Genomic DNA, 20,186 nt, shown 5'->3' with positions numbered 1-20,186 from the left:
TTTTTATTTTCTATTTGTAGCCACCCACATAGCCTTTTATAGTGAATTGCATCCAGTGCATGCTTAGTTTGTTGAATAAATAAGCATGTCTTTTCCTTGTTGGTTCCAGTAGCTTACTTATTTTTTTACCAGCATCAAAGTAGATCAGGTCCTTACCGTGGCTGAGGTCCTGCAGTGACATTATTGACTTTCCTTTTTATCCGGTTGTCTACCTCAGACCATCCTTTCATTACCACCAACTAATCTTAAACATCATTCTTTTTTTATTGTTTAAAACTGATTTTAATTTTCATTAAAGTAATACATGTAAATATTATGGATATTAAATTGTTCTACCTGGCTTGTAACAAAAAACAAGTCTACTGCTCTACTCTTCGCTGCTCTCAGTTCCCATGATTAGAAGCATTCACATTTACTTTCACTTATTTTAAAATAAACTTGCTTAAAAATGCTATTTCTTGATTTTTCAGTTTTAGACATTAAACATTGACTTCCTTTGGAAGATTAAGATTTTGCTATTTTAAACCATATGTCCCCAAAATACACATGTGAATTTTCCTTCCATTCTCCCAGCATAGTTATGAACTTTCCAGAATTCAAGGTACAAGTTTGCAAATACAAAGGACTCACCTGAACTAGTACCATGATTTTTAAAGTTCAGACTTAATTACTTATTATTTATGGCAATGAACATATTACTATTAGGTATATTTCTTTTTAAAACTTTTTTCCTCTCTGCAGTTAATACTTGTGTAATATAAATAATTGTTTCAGTAAATGCAGGTGCATCAAGCAATCCATTTATTTGTCTTCGAAATTAAAAGCATATCTCTGAGATTTCTTCATCATCTTGCTCCAGTCCGGATTTGCTTGATTTCTAGGCTGACTTCATTTCTCCATTAGCCTGGGCATATACTTAGCCATTCCCCTTGGTGCTGAACCCTCTATTTCCCGGACTCTGTTTCTTCTGGTTAACTCTCTTTTCTTTATTAGAGACCATTTTTAGCAGCTTCTTGAAAGGGAGGCTGATTCTTGATCTTGTTTGAATGTTTTCTTTCATCCTCATACTTGGTTGATTAATTTGTTTTCATGTTTTGTAGCTATTTTCTCTCAGAATTTTGAAAATAGAACTCCATTGTCTTTGAGCATCCTGTGTCATTGGGAAGTTTGATGTGACTGTAATTCCAGTCTTTGTATGCTATCCTTTCCTTTTTCCTCCAGAAGCTGTTAACATGTTCTTTCCCCGCAATGCCATAGAATTGGATCATGTGCCTTTGTATGATTCCTTCCTTCTTTCCTTTTTTCTTCTCTCTCCTCCCTCTTCCACTTCCCCTGTCTTTTCTTTCTGTTCCTTTCCCCTTCTCCTTCCCCTTCTTTCCCTTCTACTTCCTTTTTAGTCCTTTTCCCCTTGATCTTGGGGAAGCATTCAATACTTTGTGATTAGATATTTTTTGCTAAGGTTTTTCTGTAGATAGTTATTGTCAAATTAAGGAATATACCTTCTTTTCCCAGTTTGCTGGAATAAATAAAATATAGCATGATACGTTATTCTTTTTATTAGATTTGATTTGCTAATGTCTTAAGATTTTTTTTGATCAGCCGGGCGCAGTGGCTTACGCCCATAATCCCAGCCCTTTGGGAGGCCGAGGTGGGCGGATCACCAGAGGTCAGGAGTTCAAGACCAGCCTGGCCAACATGGTGAATCCCCATCTCTACTAAAAATACAAAAATTAGCCAGGCATCTGTAATTCCAGCTACTCAGGAGGCTGAGGCAGGAGAATTGTTTGAAACCAGAAGGTGGAGGTGGAGGTTGCAGTGGGCCGAGATCGCACCACTATACTCCAGCCTGGGTGAAAGAGTGAAACTCCATCTCAAAAAAAAAAATATATATATATATATATATATATATATATATATATATATATATATATATTTTTTTTTTTTTTTTTTTAAATCTATGCTCATGCTTCCCCTGCCCTCTTCCCCTTTCCCTTCTCATTGAACTTATTACTAGGTGAGTCCTTTCTGTCTAGAAATCTGTACCTCTAATGCTGGAAATTTTTTTGTTTTATTTCTTAGATAATTTATTTTTCATTTTCTCATTTTGGAGTTTATTTTTATGGTGGACCTTGTTGACTGCAGCTGTATTTTTCTCACCTGTTACCCATCTCTTTGTGTTTTTGTTATACTTTCTGAGGAGAGCTTCTCAAATCTGTCTCCCAACCCTCTGTTGCATTTTTCTTTTAAATTTTTGGATATCATGTTTTTAATTTCCAAGGGCTCTTTTTTGTTCTTTGAATGCTCTGCCCCTCTAAAGACAGCCTATTCTTTAGGGTTTTTTATTGGTAGTGATTTGTTTTCTTTTGCTTTTGTGTCTTTTTCTCCAAGTTTCTTTGTTGTGTTTGTCTTGGGCTTCAAATTTAAAGATAGAGGTTTTCTTTAAATATTTGGTGATTCTTAGCTGTCTGTGTTTAGTATGAGGCATTAAAAATACTGAGAACGTTGCTGCTGTTAGTGACAATAGGTTTCTTTTAGAGATCTAGCTGTTTTCTAATGGGTCTCCCAGGTGACATCATCTGAAGTTCTTTTCTCTTGGGTACTTCAGGGTTTTTAAGTTGTTTTTGTTTGTTTTGTTTTTGTTTTTCCTTTAGGGAAACCTTCTAGTCTCCTGCATGAGACTAAAAGGGCTACCTGATGTTCTGGGTGTTGGGAAAGGTCTCCTCAGTTGGAAAGTAGGCTTTTAAATAATTCCTCTGTGACATCCCTGTCACAGTATCTCTTTGCCTTTGCTGGGTATATTAAACTCTAGTTCAACCTCTTTAGAAAGGATTATCTTTAGTTTTCTGCCAGACAAAAGGAGGAGATCCAGGACCTGTATAACTTCTTAAGCATATTTTCAATTAATATTCTTCATTCAGCCCCGGCCACATAACTCTTACCTCTGTTCCATTCTAAAATACCTGGTGCTTCCAGTTCCTGAGCTAATCGATTTCTTTGTTAGCTTCACTGGATGTCTGCATTTAGCTTTCTCTGGGCTCCTGTGTCATTGTCCCTGGTCTATCTGTTCTCCAACTTCCAAAATTTATATAACTTTCCTGCTCTCTTCTGTTCTTCTGCCTTCTTTTTCCTTATGGGTTTATACCTTAAAAATTGCGTTCTTTTTCTTTCTTTCTTTCTTTTATCTTTTTTTTTTTTTTTTTGAGACAGGGTCTCACTCTGTCACGCAGGCTGGAGTGTAGTGGCATGATCTTGGCTCACTAGAGCCTTGACCTCCCTGGCTCAAGCAGTTCTCCCACCTCAGAATCCTGAGTAGCTGGGACTACAGGCGCATACCACCATGCCTGGCTAACTTTTGTATTTTTTGTACAGATGGCATTTTACCATGTTGCCCAGGCTGATTTCAGACTCCTAAGCTCAAGTGATCCTTCGGCCTCAGCCTCCCAAATTGGTGAGATTACGGGTGTGTGCCGCTGCACCTGGCCTAAAATTTTTTAAATCCACCATATTAGTAGAGTTTTAGGAGGGAACATAAGTAAACTTGTACTTAGCCTACAACGGATCTGAATGTTGACTGAGGCAGTGCCTTCCCATCTGGAATATCTCCTCTCTCCACTTTTCTTCATTTATTAAAAGTTGGCATTATGCTTTCCTCTTTCCTGGAGCTTTCCTTGGTATTTCCAAAATACCAGCTAATGTCTTTCTTTGACTGAACTTATGACTTAGTAACCATGAAAACTTTCTATAAATATTTGAAGGACTGTTATGAGAAAGACAGAAGGAATGAGGGTATTTTTTCTTTTTGAGTGAGGGAGAACGTATGAATAATGCAGGGCAGGGGGTATGAACAAAGATTTTAGCCCACTGTATAAAAGAACTTTCTCACTATCCAACAATAGCAGAAGTTGCCTCTTCAGACTCTGGACGGCTCTGTGTCTGGGATGATTGGAAATAATTCTTACCTTGGGATGAGTCAGTTGTTTTTTCTGTGTTCTGAGAAGCCAAGTGGGGTGAGAGTGAAGCTGTTATTCATAGATGCCTCAGGTGTACTCAGAACTCTGAGTTCACCCACTGCTCCTCCAGAGAAGTGCCATTTTTATCTGTTGTATATATAATTTAGGGTTTTTCAAACTACTGTTCTAAGTTCTTTTCTACATTTCTATTAACAAGAGTATTACTGCATATTGGGCACTTACTTGCCCTTGGTTCCACATCAATGTCTAGTTTATTACCTATTTTCTAGTGTCTGTACGCCTTAGCATGATTTTTAAGTTTTGTGGTAGAGATCTTATTTTTTCTTTTGTATACTTTTAGAATCTAACTGGTAGGAAATAATTATCAAAAGTGTAACATGACCCATATGAGTCATTTCTGTTGAATTTTCTCCTTTTCCAAGGTGCTAACCGGATAGTACTAGAAGACTCCAATATCTTGCAGCCTGTGGGACTTACTGTGTTTGAAAACTGGCTCTATTGGATTGATAAACAGCAGCAAATGATTGAAAAAATTGACATGACGGGTCGAGAGGGTAGAACCAAAGTCCAGGCTCGAATTGCTCAGCTTAGTGACATTCATGCAGTAAAGGAGCTGAACCTTCAAGAATACAGTAAGTGTTAATGGGATAAAGCTAATTGGAGGACTTGTGTGTTATAAGAAATTAATATGTACACTTTTGTATAGTTTTAAACTTTTTCTTTTAAGATTTTCATGCACTTGTAGTTTTGCCTTTTTTTTTTTTTTTTTTTTTTTGAGATGGCGTCTTGCTCTGCTCTGTGGCCCAGGCTGGAGTGCAGTGGCATGATCTTGGCTCACTATAGTCTCTGCCTCCTGGGCTCAAGTGATTCTTGAACCTAGTGTCTGAGCCTCCAGAGTAGCTGGGATTACAGGTGTGTGCCACCATGCCCGGCTAATTTTTTTTTTTTTTGTATTTTTAATAGAGGCAGGGTTTCACCATGTTGGCCAGGCTGGTCTCAAACACCTGACCTCAAGTGATCCACTCGTCTCAGCCATCCTAAGTGCTGGGATTACAGGCATGATCCACCATGCCCAGCATCTTCATGCTTTTAAAGCCTTATGTCAGACTCACCCAGGAGCTTTTCCAAATTAAACATAATCTCATAAACCAGAAATGGGGGAAAGACATAGTGTTGCTCATTAAAAAAGAATATTTCCTGGTACAACAGTGACTGCTTATCATGCCTTGTTTTTCTCTGCTTCAGTTCCTTTGAGAATACTGATAATATAAAGCATGTATTTCTTTTCTTGCCTCTCTATACTTCTCCCATAGCTTGAAAAAAAAAAGTAAAAATTATATAATGATGAATATAGTTATAATGGGTTAACATTATTCTTAAGCAAAACAAACTAAAAATTAGTGTGTAAACATAGAGGAGCCTGTTCAATCAGTAAATGTTTGGGGTTTTTTTCCCCCTCCTTTTGGGTAAATATTTCAATTCCCAGCTTAGAAAAATAACCATCTCCATGAGCCCCAGGAAAAAAAAAAAAGAGAAAAAAGTAGCCACAAATATTTTTATTTTTTTTGAAAATGGCTAGTCATCTTGGCCTTGTTCTTAATTCATATCTGTCATCAAAATTGCCCTCATAAGAGAGAGGAATAAATGAGTTTATATATGCAAAATGTTTTTTAAAAAGTACCGTCCTAGCAATCACTACTGTCAGTCTTTCATGATGATACCAGGAATGCCAATGTTAAATTGAGTGCTAGAAAGAGAATTACTGAAATTCTGTAACTTCTCAGCTCAGTGCTTTTAAGTTGAATTTAAGCATGAAAGGTGAATGAGGAAACAGGAGTACCCTCGTACAAGTGTCCATTATGTTGCTGCGGTTCATGAATTTAGAAGTAAAGTTACAGGTATTTGAGAATTAGAAAGTTAAAATTGTTGTCGTTCTGTGGTATGACTTGTAACTTATGCTGAATGTTTAGAGGAAGTATGTTAGTGACATCATACCTAAGTTCTTTATTCAGTTGATATATGAATATTTTATTACAGAAAATCTCAATGAAGTTTTTCAGAATGTTAAGGGAGAAGTTTTATTTAATGTAACTCAGTATTTAAATATGATTGTATATTTGGTAAATCATTTTTTGAAATTTTTCTCTTTTTTTTTTTTTTTTTTGAGATGGAGTCTCACTGTGTCACCCAGGCTCGAGTGCAGTGGCATGATCTTGGCTCACTGCAACCTCCACCTCCCAGGTTCAAGCGATTCTTCTGCCTCAGCCTCCCAAGTAGCTGGGACTACAGGCGTGTGCTACCACGCCCGGCTAAGTTTTGTATTTTTAGTAGAGATGGCATTTCACCATATTGACCAGGCTGGTCCCCGTGATCCGCCTGCCTCAGCCTCCCAAAATGCAGAGATTACAGGTGTGAGCCACCGCGCTCGGCCAAAATTTCTAATACTAAAGAGAATGGGTTTTTTGTTTATCAAAAATATAGTGAATTAAAGGTTGAGAAACACTGCTACAAAGGCCATATATTCTATAAAATGCGTGATGTCTGTTTTGGACAGTATGCGCATTTGTAGATAGCTGACTCCCTCAGTATCATTAAGACAAACTGAAGCAGGACCAATGTTACTGTGGAAGAGAGTCAAATAATAAATAGTGGCTTATATTAGATGTTCATATTTTGTGATGACAAATGTCAAGTTGCTTTTAACACAAGCTAAACAGAAAATTCCAAACAATGATTCTTTAAAAATACTACTTGTGAAACAGACTTTGACAAGTTGCCTAAGTTATATTTAACTTAGCCCACGCATGAGGAAGTTAGACATTTATAGTATTACAAGTTACCTTTTACAATTGGCTAAGCAAATAATTTTATCTGTTTCTGAATTGTTCAGTTACATGTGCCTTTTGAGTTTTTTCTTCTAATGACTCTTTAATTCTCAATAGCTTCCTCATTAAGATACACTTTTTGACTGAAATTGTCTTCTAGAAATATGGATTTTCTGAGTTAAAATCTTTAATGTAGGAGAATTCTTATATTTTAAATAGATTCATACTCAAGGTTCAGCATTCTCCTTAGCAGTTTTTTAGTTTCAGCAAACAGCTTTTCATATTCACAAAAATTAACTTGAGCTTTACCCTTACCTTGCTTAAAATATATATAAATATTTAAAGATAGTGGTTAGATTCTTGTAGGTTGTATAGAGATTGAGTGAAGAATCATACTGTGTGGAAATAAAAGTCCAAGCTGGACCAGCCTGGCCAACACGGTGAAATTCCATCTTTACTAAAAATATAAAAATTGACCGGGCGTGGTGGCACTTGCTTGCAATCCCAGCTACTCAGGAGGCTGAGGCAGGAGAATTGCTTAAACCTGGGAGGCAGAGTTTGCAGTGAGCCAAGATCGTGCCACTGTACTTCAGCCTGGGTGACAGAGCGAGACTCTATCTCAAAAATAACAATAATGATAATAATAAAAGTTTTTTTAAAAAGTCCAAGCTGGTTATACATTTGATTTTCATAAATAGTTTTGACAGAGTTGTCCCTTTTTCTCTTCTCCCCTCCCCCTCCTCTCCCCTCTTTTCCCTTCCTCTCCCCATCCTCACCTCTTCTCTTCTCTTTGCAGGACAGCACCCTTGTGCTCAGGATAATGGTGGCTGTTCACATATTTGTCTTGTAAAGGGGGATGGCACTACAAGGTGTTCTTGCCCTGTGCACCTGGTTCTGCTTCAAGATGAGCTATCATGTGGAGGTAAATATGTTGTAGTTTTCTTGTGCAACACTAAATGCAAACATATTCCATGTCTCAAGCTTAGACTTCTATAACTAGGCATTGAAGTTGCTCTGTGTACTAACTTAATTGATTGCTTGTATTCCATTCGTTTGTACTATACTAGACTTTTCTGTTATTCTTCTCTGCCCCCGTCCAGCCTCGTAGTCATCATTTTACTGTTTCTTTGACTTTTTTACACTCCACATATAAGTGAGATCATGCAGTATTTGTCTTTCTATGCCTAGCTTATTTCACTTGATGGGATGTCTTCCAGGTTCATCTGTTGTTGCAAATGACAGGATTCCCTTCCTTTTTTGACTGAATAGTATTTCGTTGCATATATATTACCACATTTTTCAGCCTGTGAATGAGTGTGTTTCCTAATACTAAAGTAGCTTCCCCCGCTCCCAAAAGATAACAAAATGAATTAATTCTACCTCCTGTAATCTCCCTCCACTAAATTCTAGATTCTCTAAGTTTATGTGTCATTGTTGGGAATGTGTCTGATGGAAAGAATATTCTTTTGTTCAAATCCATCAGCAAATTCCCATTACTTCTTTATCTAGTGAAAAATGATTTCTAAAAAGATATCAGTGAGTATAGTGATACTGTTGTAGTAAAATTGGTTTAATCACTCAGCGGGTATAATAAATAGGTACATTGGTTTGTTAAATCATAGTATGATAGTATCAGGCACTACAGTAGTATTCATACTCTTAATTCAGATATCCTCCTTTTGGGAATAACTCTTAAGTAAATTCAACTGAAGGAAAAAGACTGCATCATACTATTGTCTACAGTGGCAGAAATTTTTAAACTAATTACTAATGATACGAAAATTATTGAGTAAGGTAACTTGAGTTTATACAGCTATTAAATGTTACAATCATGAAGTTGATGTAAAAATGTTGCCAAAATGATGACAACTACAGAAAATATACATTTCTTTAAACATATATTAAAAGAGAATATGCATTCAGTGTATAAAAATTGTTGATCACTTGGGTGGGATTACAAGTAAATTTTATTCTTTGAACTGTAAGTTTTTAAAACATATATAAGGTGTGTATTCAGTAGCAGCTATGGGCACTTTGCTTGGACTGTAGGGGATTTGAAGATCTTTGAGATAGCATACAGTCTAGTCAGGGAAATCATGTGTACAGTAAAACTTAAGTGCTGGTACTTGAAATTTTTAAAAATAGGTATTGCATAATAATGTGAATGTACTTAATGTCATTGAGCTATACACTTTAAAGTGGTTGAATTGGTAAATTTTATGTTTACTTTACCACAATAAAAAAAATAACATGTGTTTCCCTATCAGAGTGCTAGACTGTTACTTTAAGGCAAATCCTAGAAAAATTTATCTTTATGTTAATGATAACATGGTTAAAACTGAGTCAAGGATCTCATCTTCCAGTTTGAAAATAGCTTTTAAGGGGCCTTTTTCTTGCTTGCACATTTAACAATTATTTTTAATGTATGTATTAAAATGACTTTTGACAGATGTATACAACTGTGTTTCTAACACCCAAATCAAGATTTAGAACGATGCTATTAAGAAAAGTACCCTCCTGCCCCTAAACAGTCACTTCTTCTCTAGAAGTAGCCACTGTTTTGATTTTTATCCCCATAGATTAGTTTTGCCTATTCTTAAACTTTATATAAATGAAAGCATGTTGTATGTGCTCTTTTGAGTCTGAATTCTCTTGTTTAATGTATTTTTGAGATTCAGTCATACAGTTGAGTATATCTGTAGTTTTCCCTTTTTATTGTTGAATTGTATTTTATTATTTAATATTACAATTTATTACTCACCTTTGAGGGATATTTTCATTGTTTTAAATCTGTTGTTAAAAATAAAACTGGAGCCAGGCACAGTGGTGCATGTCTGTAATCCTAGTTACTCAGGAGACTGAGGTGGGAGGAGTGTTTGAACCCAAGCATTCAAGGCCAGCCTGGGAAACATAGTGAGACTCCCTCCTCTTAATAAAACTGCAATAACCATTTGTGTACATGTCTTTTTTTGTAATTTAATATTGATTCTACAGTAGAAATAAGTGAAATGGAAAATCTAAATTTTTCTGCCTGATTTTCAAAATGTGATTTCATTTGAGCTGTCTTACCTATTCATCTTATTTTGTATTCTTCCCAAATGGCTAGTTTTATTTTTGTTTGGCTGTTTAGAATTTGAGGGTCGCTATGGCATGTTCTGTTTTGTTTTGCTTCTGTGGCTTTACTTTAGGTAATTCAAGGACGTCTTTCTCTGATGCCTATCCTAAATTTTACTAATTTTCTAAGGTGTAGCCGGTCTTTCCATGATCTAGGAAATCTTCACTAGCTGTTACTGTTGTTTTCTTTCTCTGCATAGCAGCACTTGTTACCACAGTGTATTAGGCCATTCTTGAATTGCTATAAATACCTGAGGCTGGATAATTTATAAAGAAAATGTTTAATTGGCTCTGCCATTTGTTGCTAGCTCTATTGCTGCCAGCTGTATTGCCCAGGGTCTGGATTGGCCTCAGGAAACTTTCAAGGCTGGGGTGAAGGGGGAGCAGGCAGATTACATGGCAAAAGAGGGAACAAGAGAGAGTGGGCTAGAGGGAGTGCCACACACTTTTAAACAACCAAGTCTCCCAAGAACTCATTTATATCAGGAGGACAGCACCAAGGCATGAGGGATCCACTCCCATGACCCAAACAGCTCCCACCAGGCCTCACTTCCAACATTGGGGATTACATTTCAGCATGAGGTTTGGGGACAAATATCCAAACTATATCACACAGTTTGCATGACATGCAGTCCAAAGTTGTGTCCTTTGTTTTATGTTTGTTAGTTTCTTTCTATCCCCAACAAAATTCAAAGCTCTTCAAGGACATGGATATATTTTGTCTATTTTAATTCTCCACACAGTATAGATGGTATAGTGCTGAATACATAATAGGCTCTTAGAAAATAATCCCTAAAATTCCCCATATAAAATGTTCGCCTGTAATGTGTAATGTTCTCTGTTGTAAAGTTACAGGGTTTTCTGACCCTGGGTCATATCATAAAGTTATGCGTTCTCTAGACAATTCACTAACAGACGAGTGTAAATAACTACTGTATAATTTACCTGTCAGTCATTCTTTCAGGTTAAAATGACATTCCATTTGAGTTGCATTTACAACTCCAAACAAATGCTTTCCCATTAGAAACTGTCATGGTTAGGTTTGCACCATGAGCTTTATGCATAATTGCCATTTGATTGATAAGAATATTGAAGAGGCATACACTTGGGTTGATTTTAATATAATTAATATTTTTCCTTGATTCATCACTGACATTCTTAAATGAAGTTGGCCTTTTTGTATCTTTGTTACAAACTGTGCATGTGTGGCTGTATACAGTATAGTGATTACTGATACAGTTTGTTGTCATTTCCCTGCATCTTCTAAGGTTCCAAGTTTTATTCACTGTTCCTTTTGTAGCATCAGTGCAAAGATAGCAAAAAAAGCGATGACATCTTAATGTTATTATAAAAATAGTTTTTACCTAGTGGGTCCCCCGAAAGAGGTCTCAGGAACCCTGAGGGGTTCATGGACTATCCTTGGAGAATCTTAGAGCTAGAAAACTTATGAGTGGTAGGCTAACTTTAAAATATTTGGTAGTTATAGTGATGATTCCTAGGTTATATGTGAGATTGTAATGGATTGCAAATATTATCGTGTTTGGATTACAATAAATGAGAAAACTTTTGCCTTACAGTTTTGCAGGCAAAAGTTTATAGTGAATCTAAAGGAAGTAATGTGAAAACTTTTATTTCTTCTCTAATTAGATGAGATAGTTTATAAATCATATTTATTATAAAGTATTTTGTGTATGTTAATTATTAAATGAGCTTCACTCAGGTATGTGTTTATACTTCTGTGTGATCATGTTTGTGTTTTTGTCACTCCCCTTCCCCTTGTTCATTTGAAGAACCCCCAACATGTTCTCCTCAGCAGTTTACTTGTTTCACGGGGGAAATTGACTGTATCCCTGTGGCTTGGCGATGCGATGGGTTTACTGAATGTGAAGACCACAGTGACGAACTCAATTGTCCCGTATGCTCAGAGTCCCAGTTCCAGTGTGCCAGTGGGCAGTGTATTGATGGTGCCCTCCGGTGCAACGGAGATGCAAACTGCCAGGACAAATCAGATGAGAAGAACTGTGAAGGTATACAGAATTCCTCAGTGCCTCAGCATGCAGTCCTTTTTTCCCATTCAGTTATTTAAAATTCAGTGTTACTTAGCTTAGTGTCAGTTGGGGTTTTTCAAGTACATACGACTGTATCACTTCTGATCGTAGTACCGTGTTCCATATTATTGTTTTAATTCACTTTACATGTGTAAGATTTATACAAATTAATAAGCTTTGAAAATTGAGATATTGAACTAAAAGATATTAGGCCTTCATGATATAAAAATAGTCCCTGTTTCCAATGAGCTCTGAATTAGTGGATTTATTAATTACAATCTAACATATTTTATATTCTTTACTTTCTCTTACTAACCTTTCCCATGGTAAAAACAAACCAGCCAAGTTCTCTAGAATTATTTAGTAAAACAGGGAATTTAATGTAAAGAATAAAACAGGAAATTTCCTGCTGGATTTTTTTTTTCCACTCTTTTTTTTTCTCTCTCTCAACCAGTGGAACTCCAGAGAATAATATTCAAGTTACAGCTAAAAGTCTGATTTGTTTTTCATTTGTATTCAGAAAGTACCTTTTGACTCTTGCCAGAGTTTGACTTTACATGATATTAAAAATAAGAAAACTATTTACATTTTTTCCCCAGTGCTTTGTTTAATTGATCAGTTCCGCTGTGCCAATGGTCAGTGCATTGGAAAGCACAAGAAGTGTGATCATAATGTGGATTGTAGTGACAAATCAGATGAACTGGATTGTTGTAAGTAGGACTGAGATCTATAAATTACTCTTAACAGAGAATTTAAACAATTTTTTTCTTCTGTGTGAGGTTTACTTATCAAGATTTCCTTTCTAATTAATAAGTATTAATATTAAGCTAATTATTTGTGCAAAGGATTTTTTTATGTTTTGCTTTCAGTAATCTTTAAACATAGCCGTTTTATTATGCACAGAAACATTTAGTAGAGCACTAGAAAAGAATATTATTTTACTATAGCACTAGAAAAGAATAAATATTATTTTACTATAACCAAAGTTACAAAATTCTCAAATCATTTAGATACATAGAAATCAGCAGGGTATGTTGGCTTACGCCTGTAATCCCAGCACTTCGGAAGGCCAGGTCGGTGGATCACTTGAGGTCAGGAGTGGGACACCAGCCTGGCCAACATGGTGAAACCAAGAAATTTTGAATAAAGAAGATATTGTTTTGTATGATGTGTGCTAAAAACTTGGCATTTGGTGAATGCTCTGTTTCACATTCTAAGCCTGAAATTGCAGGGCTACATTTTCCTATGATAACTTCCTTTATTTCATCAATACTCTAATAAGGAAATTTGTTTCCCAAGTATTCAAACTTCTTTTTTAAAGGAATTTCTTTGTCTGGCATCTTAGTCTGTGTACTGTTAAAAAAAACATAGGAACCTGTTGATACTTTTTTTTTTTACTGTTGGTAAGATTCATTCCTCCTTAAGAAATTATAATAATATATATTGTTGAGATAAGGCTCTTCTGATAATATGACAAGTATCAACAAGTACTTCCTTTTGAATCTTTGCCAATTTATTACATTGTGTTTTTAAAAAATTGATTATACCTTCAGTTTGAGCTGGGCACGGTGGCTCTCGCCTGTAATCCAGCACTTTGGGAGGCTGAGGCAGGCAGATCACTTGAGGCCAGGAATTCGAGACCAGCCTGGCCAATATGGTGAAACTCTGTCTCTAGTAAAAATACAAAAATTAGCTGGACATGGTGGCACATGCCTGTAATCCAGCTATTCAGGAGGCTGAGGCAGGAGCATTACTTACCCAGGAAGCAGAGGTTTCAGTGAGCCGAGATTGGGCCACTGTAGTCCAGCATGGACAACAAAGTGAGACTCTGCTTTAAAAAAAAAAAAAAATTGATTATACTTTCAGTTTGAGAAGTATTCAAAATAATTAATTCAAATACCTGAATCTTTGCCCATATCTGCTACTTTACCACACAATATGTATTGTGTGTGTGTGGATATATGTTTCTCTTCAAATCTTTGTAACATATGATCACAGAAGAATGATATTGAGAAACTCCATCATTAGATTCCTCAACTCAACAGAGCACCTCGATTTTGGACTTATATTCATTGAGTCATAAACATGGTGCTATCCTGTTATGTTGTGTCTGTTTGGGGTGCATTGCATAACAATAAATTTGTGAACTCCTATTTGAAAATTGCCAGTTGATTACTGGGCACAATGGCCCACACTTGTAATCTTGGCAAGTTGGGAGGTTGAGTTGGGAGGATCTCTTGAGTCTAGGAGTTTGAAACCAGCCTGGATAAATATAGTAAGACCCCTGTCTCTACAGAAAATAAAAATTAGCTGCTTCTGGTAGTGTACTCCTAGAGTCCCAGCTACTTGGGAGGCTGAAATGGTAAGATCACTTGAGCCCAGAAGTTTGATACCAGCTTGGGCAACATGGCGAAACCCCATCTCTACAAAAAGTGCAAAAATTAGCCAGGCATGGTGGTTTGCAACTGTAGTCCCAGCTACTCTGGAGGCTGAGGTGGGAGTATCACTTGAGTCTGGGAGGCAGAGTTTGCAGTGAGCTGAGATCATGCCACTGAACTCTAGCTTGGGCAACAGAGCAAGACTGTGTATCAAAAAAAAAAAAAAATTTATTTTAACTGTGCTTAAAAAGATTGAGAGCAAAGAGGGCAGTTTTCCTTTGTTAACATGTTAATCTTTTTCCCTATTTGGTTTTTGGGGCCTCAGGATAATGAAGCTTTCAGAAGTGTCTTATGAAGCAGTTGAGTATTGACCAAGATGTTGACATTCATCATCATGATGCCTTCATCTGGAAATCCATTCTCAATTTTTTCGTTTCCTATAGTGATTCAGGTTTTAGAAAGCTTTGGTCACAGTAGTAATTCTTAGGTCTAACAGAAAAAGAGCATAGCAATTGCAAATGTTTAATATTCAGTGCATGACTCCTTGCCAAAAATATAAAACTACCCAGAGTAGCTATGATACTTTTTCTTTTCATATTTAAAAATCACTTATATGTACTCAGACATAATGTATCTTGAAATAGGTTGAAAGGCTTTGAATATAGCAGTAGAACTGCCCCTTCTGCTCCCTCAAACAGGTGCATGGTGTCCCTTTACTTCACCTACTGAGTCCAAAGCATTTCTCTGTACTTGTCACCTTAGTGAGATTTGGCATGGTTGAAATGTTATTTTCATGGATAAATATTCTATGTTTTAGAATGCCATTTATGTAAAATTATATTTTATGCTCTATGAAGTTATCAAAGAAAAAAATATACTTCCCAACCCTTAGTCATATCTGTCTCTCTTATGTATAAGCTTTTAATTAACTGTTTGTTTTGGATATTGGCTGGAACTTTAGAAGAGGAGTGGTTCATTTTGGGCATAATTTGAATTTCTCTTCCAGAACTTTATAGCTTTTCCATTCTAGCACATTTTATGGTGGATGCTTGGTTGTCCTCCTGTCATCTATTCCTTGAACTTGTCTTATCAAGCGAAGTTGCATAGCAGCAATTTTGGTAGTAGACTGGCTGCATTCCAGGATTGCATGGGTAATCCTGTCTTGACATTTAATGAGCTGATGAAAACGACTCAAAAACTGGATGTAATGTCTGTAGAAGATTTGCCATTACCTCTTCTTTGTGCAGATAATGTTATGGTTAACCCACATCTATTTCCTGTTGTAGCCTATATTCTTACTGTGGTTTAGAATATTTCGGAATGCCTCAGAGTGTTAAACCAATACCACAGTGTGGTCAAAGCAACTGAAACCACTGGAGACTCTGGTTCAGATTTGGAGTTAGATTTTAGAAGTGACAGAAGCCTAATTTTGGTTTAACTAATTAAACCCACTCTGAGGTAACACAGTGAAGCACACCTTTAAGAGTTGCCAGATTTAATTAACATTGGTGCAGTTTTTAAAACGTAAGTGTAATCTTTTGGAATTGCCTAAATGGTTCATTTGTCCTGGGTTCAGAATATACAAACAAGCTTTTGTCCGGATTTGTGTTATTTTAAACATAAGGTGCTTAAAGCTGTATTTATAGACCTAGTAACCTGTCTAAAACTTTTACAGGAATATGAGAAATGGCATAGTGATTTCTTAAGACAGAGCAACATATTCTTGTTTCACTATGGTATTTGTGCCCAATAGAAGAAGATTGTTTGGCTGGTACATGAGAAATATTTAGCGGAGAAGCCTGTTTTCTAATAGTGTCACCTCCTCTACAAAAGTAATTGAAGGAAACATTTCAGAAAGTAGTCATTGGACTTTGTGCGAAGAAAAGTATATTATCTGTGTGTTTAGATGCAAAGTCTCACTTTCAGATTTTGTTTAACCTGGTTATCCCTTAATCTCTTCAGAGGATCCTTATAAGTCCTTTCTATATCATATTAACAACAAAAATGATAACAGCATTTATTAATAATAGCAATTGTCATCATCATCATTATTCACGTGTCCTTAGACTTGCTCCTTAGCTTTTTCTCTTCATTTTTAAGAATTATGGAAAATGTCAGAGTATGGAAAGCAGAGTAAAGACGACCTTGAACTACCCAGTTTTAACCATTGTTAGTACATGTTTGATGTAGAATGCAGCCCATCTTAAGTGGGAGGGCTAAGGAGATGGCAGAAGTGGGTTCTCTAATAATATACCTATGGTCTTAATGCTTCCTTTTTGAAAGAGCCTAAAAGAAATGAAAGAATCAGGTCTTTGTCGCTCCTCTTAACCTCTCGGCTAGTGTCATATATGTATACTTGCAAATGTGACAAGAAGAAAAAAGTAGTTTGTATTTTTTTCATCACAGACTGTGTTTTTTGTGTGTGTGTGAAGTAATTTTAACTTCATATTAGAATTAAGTAGTATATAGCTAGGAGGAAAGGAAGACCAAATGAAAGACATTTGTTTGAAGCTTTACTGAGCCTGATGAATCTGCGGTAAGCATGAAAGTGACAGGTAGCGGACAGTGATCTAAACTAAAAAAGGAGCCAATTAATTTTATTATAGGCTGTATATAGTCACCACTCTGAAGACTCTAATGCAGCACAGTGCAGTATATAGCCACTAGCTACGTGTGGCTCTGCAGAACTTAAAATGTGCCTAGGTTGAATTGGGATGTGCTTTAATTGTAAAACACATACTAAGAAGACCTATTGTATTTAAAAAAAAACACCATAGATGCCATTAATAAAATTGTTAATATTGATTGCATGTTGAGATAAAAGAATTTTGGATGTATTAGATTAAATAAAGTATATTAAAATTCTGTCTACTGTTCTGTACTGTTTTTGAGATGGAGTCTCACTCTTTTACCCAGACTGGAGTGCAGTGGTGCAGTGTCAGGTTGCTGCAACCTCCACCTCCCAGGTTCAAGTGATACTCCTGCCTCAACCTCCTGACTAGGTGGTTGTGAACCACCGCGCCTGGCATGTTTTGTATTTTTTAGTATGACTACTAGAAAGTCTTAAATGGACATATATGGCATACATTTGTGGCTTGTGTTGTTTTTCTCCTGGACAGCACTGTTTTAGATCCAAACCTATTGTAAAAACTTCCACAGATGAGAAAAAGGAGATCGGGAATTAAAGGAAACAGTATGCTTACAAAATAAGGTTTAAAAAAAAAATCTTTAATAAATCTTAATTACATTGCTTAATTTGAAATAGACATGAATTGATAGATCTTGCCTTTGCGTTTATTTCATTATCAAAAAAAAGGCCTTTTAGTTTTTGCTTTTACAGTGAGAGAACAAGGAATGGTTAGAAAGGACTAGTGCCCAATTGGGTACAGGTAACCACATCATTAGTTGTGGCTTCTCAGGAACTATTTGGAGTTCCTCGCCACTGTGCCATTCTTTTTTGTTGTTGTTTGTTTGTTTTATGAGATGGAGTCTCATTCTGTTGTCCAGGCTGGTATACAGTGGTGCTGTCTCGGCTCACTGCAACCTCTGCCTTCCAGGGTTCAAGCGATTCTCCTGCCTCAGCCTCCCGAGTAGCTGGGACTACAAGTACGTGCCACCACTCCCGGCTAATTTTTGTAGTTTTAGTGGAGATGATGTTTCACCATGTTGGCCAGGCTGGTCTTGAACTCCTGACCTCAGGTGATCTCCCCACCTTGGCCTCCCAAAGTGCTGGGATTACAGGTATAAGCCACCACGCCTGGCCCACTATGCCATTCGTAATACCTTCATTGTTAATACCTTTATTGACCTTCTTATACTTTCATCGCAGTTTTCATTTGTTTTCGTTTCAGCAAATGTTTTTGAAGACCTTTTTCTTTTCAGTGTTTCCTTTGCTTGCTTCTTCCTGAGACCCTTGCTTGTATCTAGAGCAGCATTAACACTGATCCAAACTCCAGTTTTGTCAAGGGACTGAAGAGAAGATGAGCAAAGCATTTCTGCTCTATAATCCTTTATCTGTAATCCTGAAATCCAAGGAGCTCTGAAAACCAAATGCTGCTTTTGTTAATTCATTGGGTGGAAATCCTGACCTGAACCAGTGTGAGACTATTTGTAGTCATTATCCCACACTGCAGGCATACTTTTATTTTTTTAATTAATTTATTTTTTTCCTGAGACAGAGTTTTGCTCTTCTTGCCCAGGCTGGAGTGCAGTGGCACGATCTTGGCTCACTGCAACCACTGCCTCCCGGGTTCAAGGGATTCTCTTGCTTCAGCCTCCCGAGTAGCTGCTGGAATTACAGGCGTTAGCCACCATGCCCGGCTAATTTTTGTCTTATAGTAGAGATGGGGTTTCACCATATTTGTCAGGCTGGTCTCAAACTCCTAACCTCAGGTAATCTGCCCGCCTCAGCCTCCCAAAGTGCTGAGATTACATACATGAGGCACCATGCCTGGCCATCGTTTATTGCAGAAATATTAACGTGTTTGGCAATAAGGTGCTGCCCTGGACTCAAGTAGAGGTGGTGTACTATGTGCATTGTGTTAACCTTTCTTAAAATACAAAAACACAAACCACAGTCTGAATTCAGGAATACAACTGATGCTGACTTCCAGATAAGGGATTTTGGACATCTCTTGCCATCTCAAAGAAATTGAAAATATTTTGCTAACCATAATTCTATATTTATTTCATAATTCTACATTTAAAATATTTATGTTTAACACAACCTAAACAGAGTGACAGAGGTAAATGAAATGTTTCTGAAATACATGTTTATCGTGTCAGTCTTCTTAAAGTACTTTTAGAAGCTTCTTATTTTCTGTAATTCTCCTTATCCTGGAATTTAATACCTGACATAGGGTGGTATCTGCTTGATGCTGTATCCGTTGAGTTCTCCTTGTGTTCCTTCTGCCTCAGTCAAGGCATTTCTTTCAAAGTCAAACACATTATATGCATCCTTGGCTTTGCTATCCCTTAACTCGTATCATTTCTTTTATTCTGGAAAATCTTTTTCTCTTGCTGTTTGTCAAAATTCTAATTCTTCAAGATTAATTTCAACTCCTACTATTTCCTCAAGTTTTTCCTGATTACTTACAGACCAGAGAGGATATTTGTGTGTGATTTTAATGTAAATATCATTTACCTCCCCAATTAGATGGTAATACCTTAGCTGGAAGAGGCTCAGTTCTAAACCTTTCAGTGTTCATCATGTCTATCATGGTGGTTTGCATTTACTAGATGTCTTTACCAATGTTTGATTTGCGGGGACATGGATTAGGGGTCTGGTAGGGCAGCAAAAGTGTACTCCTATGAAACTGTCAAATATTTGCTCTTTTTTGTTGGCGTTTTAGTTACTTTATATCTAACTGGCAAAAGTAAACAATGAAAATGGGAGTAAGAAACAGGAGCCTGTAGCTGTGTAGTTTCTCATAATTTCAGGCTATATAAATGTCTCTTGGTTTTTACCTGCAGTTTAACAGTGAGTAGTAGTTTGGTCTTTTATTTCCATGTATTCTTTTATATTTATATATTTTTATTTTGAAGCACTACATTAAATAATTAAATACGATCATTTAGCTGTTTACATTTAGGAACTAAAGCATTTTAATAAAATGATATGAAAAGGCAGAAACAAGTGTTTACCAGATAGTGCACCTATTATATATCTAATACTGTGCTGTATATTTAGCATCATTTTATTTGATCCTTAATGAATTCAGCAGTGGCTGTGGCTCTGTCCCTATTTTATTTGTGAGAACTTGCTTAACGGTACCCACTGAGTGATAAACCTTGTATTTGAAATACAAATCTATTTGTGCCACAGTATATTTGATGATCATGAGAGATTTT

At 36.5% G+C, this 20,186-nt stretch overlaps 1 protein-coding gene and 1 long non-coding RNA gene across 3 annotated transcripts in view; one reads left to right on the top strand and one right to left on the bottom strand.

Annotated features, from left to right (window-relative positions):
* Positions 1–12,913, top strand: part of LOC110568512 (low-density lipoprotein receptor-related protein 6-like) — a gene marked incomplete at its 5' end in the record, with an annotated part of 35,265 nt that extends 22,352 nt beyond the window's left edge. Inside the window, 4 exons of the mRNA XM_064376666.1 lie at positions 4,394–4,603; positions 7,593–7,718; positions 11,701–11,937; positions 12,558–12,913. Coding sequence (XP_064232736.1) covers positions 4,394–4,603; positions 7,593–7,718; positions 11,701–11,937; positions 12,558–12,676 — 692 coding nt within the window. The remainder of the gene's footprint in view (positions 1–4,393; positions 4,604–7,592; positions 7,719–11,700; positions 11,938–12,557) is intronic.
* Positions 1–20,186, bottom strand: part of LOC110567689 (uncharacterized) — a 162,432-nt gene that overhangs the window by 88,322 nt on the left and 53,924 nt on the right. The window lies entirely within an intron of this gene.

Source organism: Aotus nancymaae, unplaced genomic scaffold (assembly GCF_030222135.1).
Source record: "Aotus nancymaae isolate 86718 unplaced genomic scaffold, 86718_ANA_hifiasm-v0.15.2.pri h1tg000016l, whole genome shotgun sequence".
Taxonomy (NCBI): Eukaryota; Metazoa; Chordata; class Mammalia; order Primates; family Aotidae; genus Aotus; species Aotus nancymaae.
The sequence above is the reverse complement of the archived record's forward strand: the minus strand, read 5'-3'. Positions and strand labels throughout refer to the sequence as shown.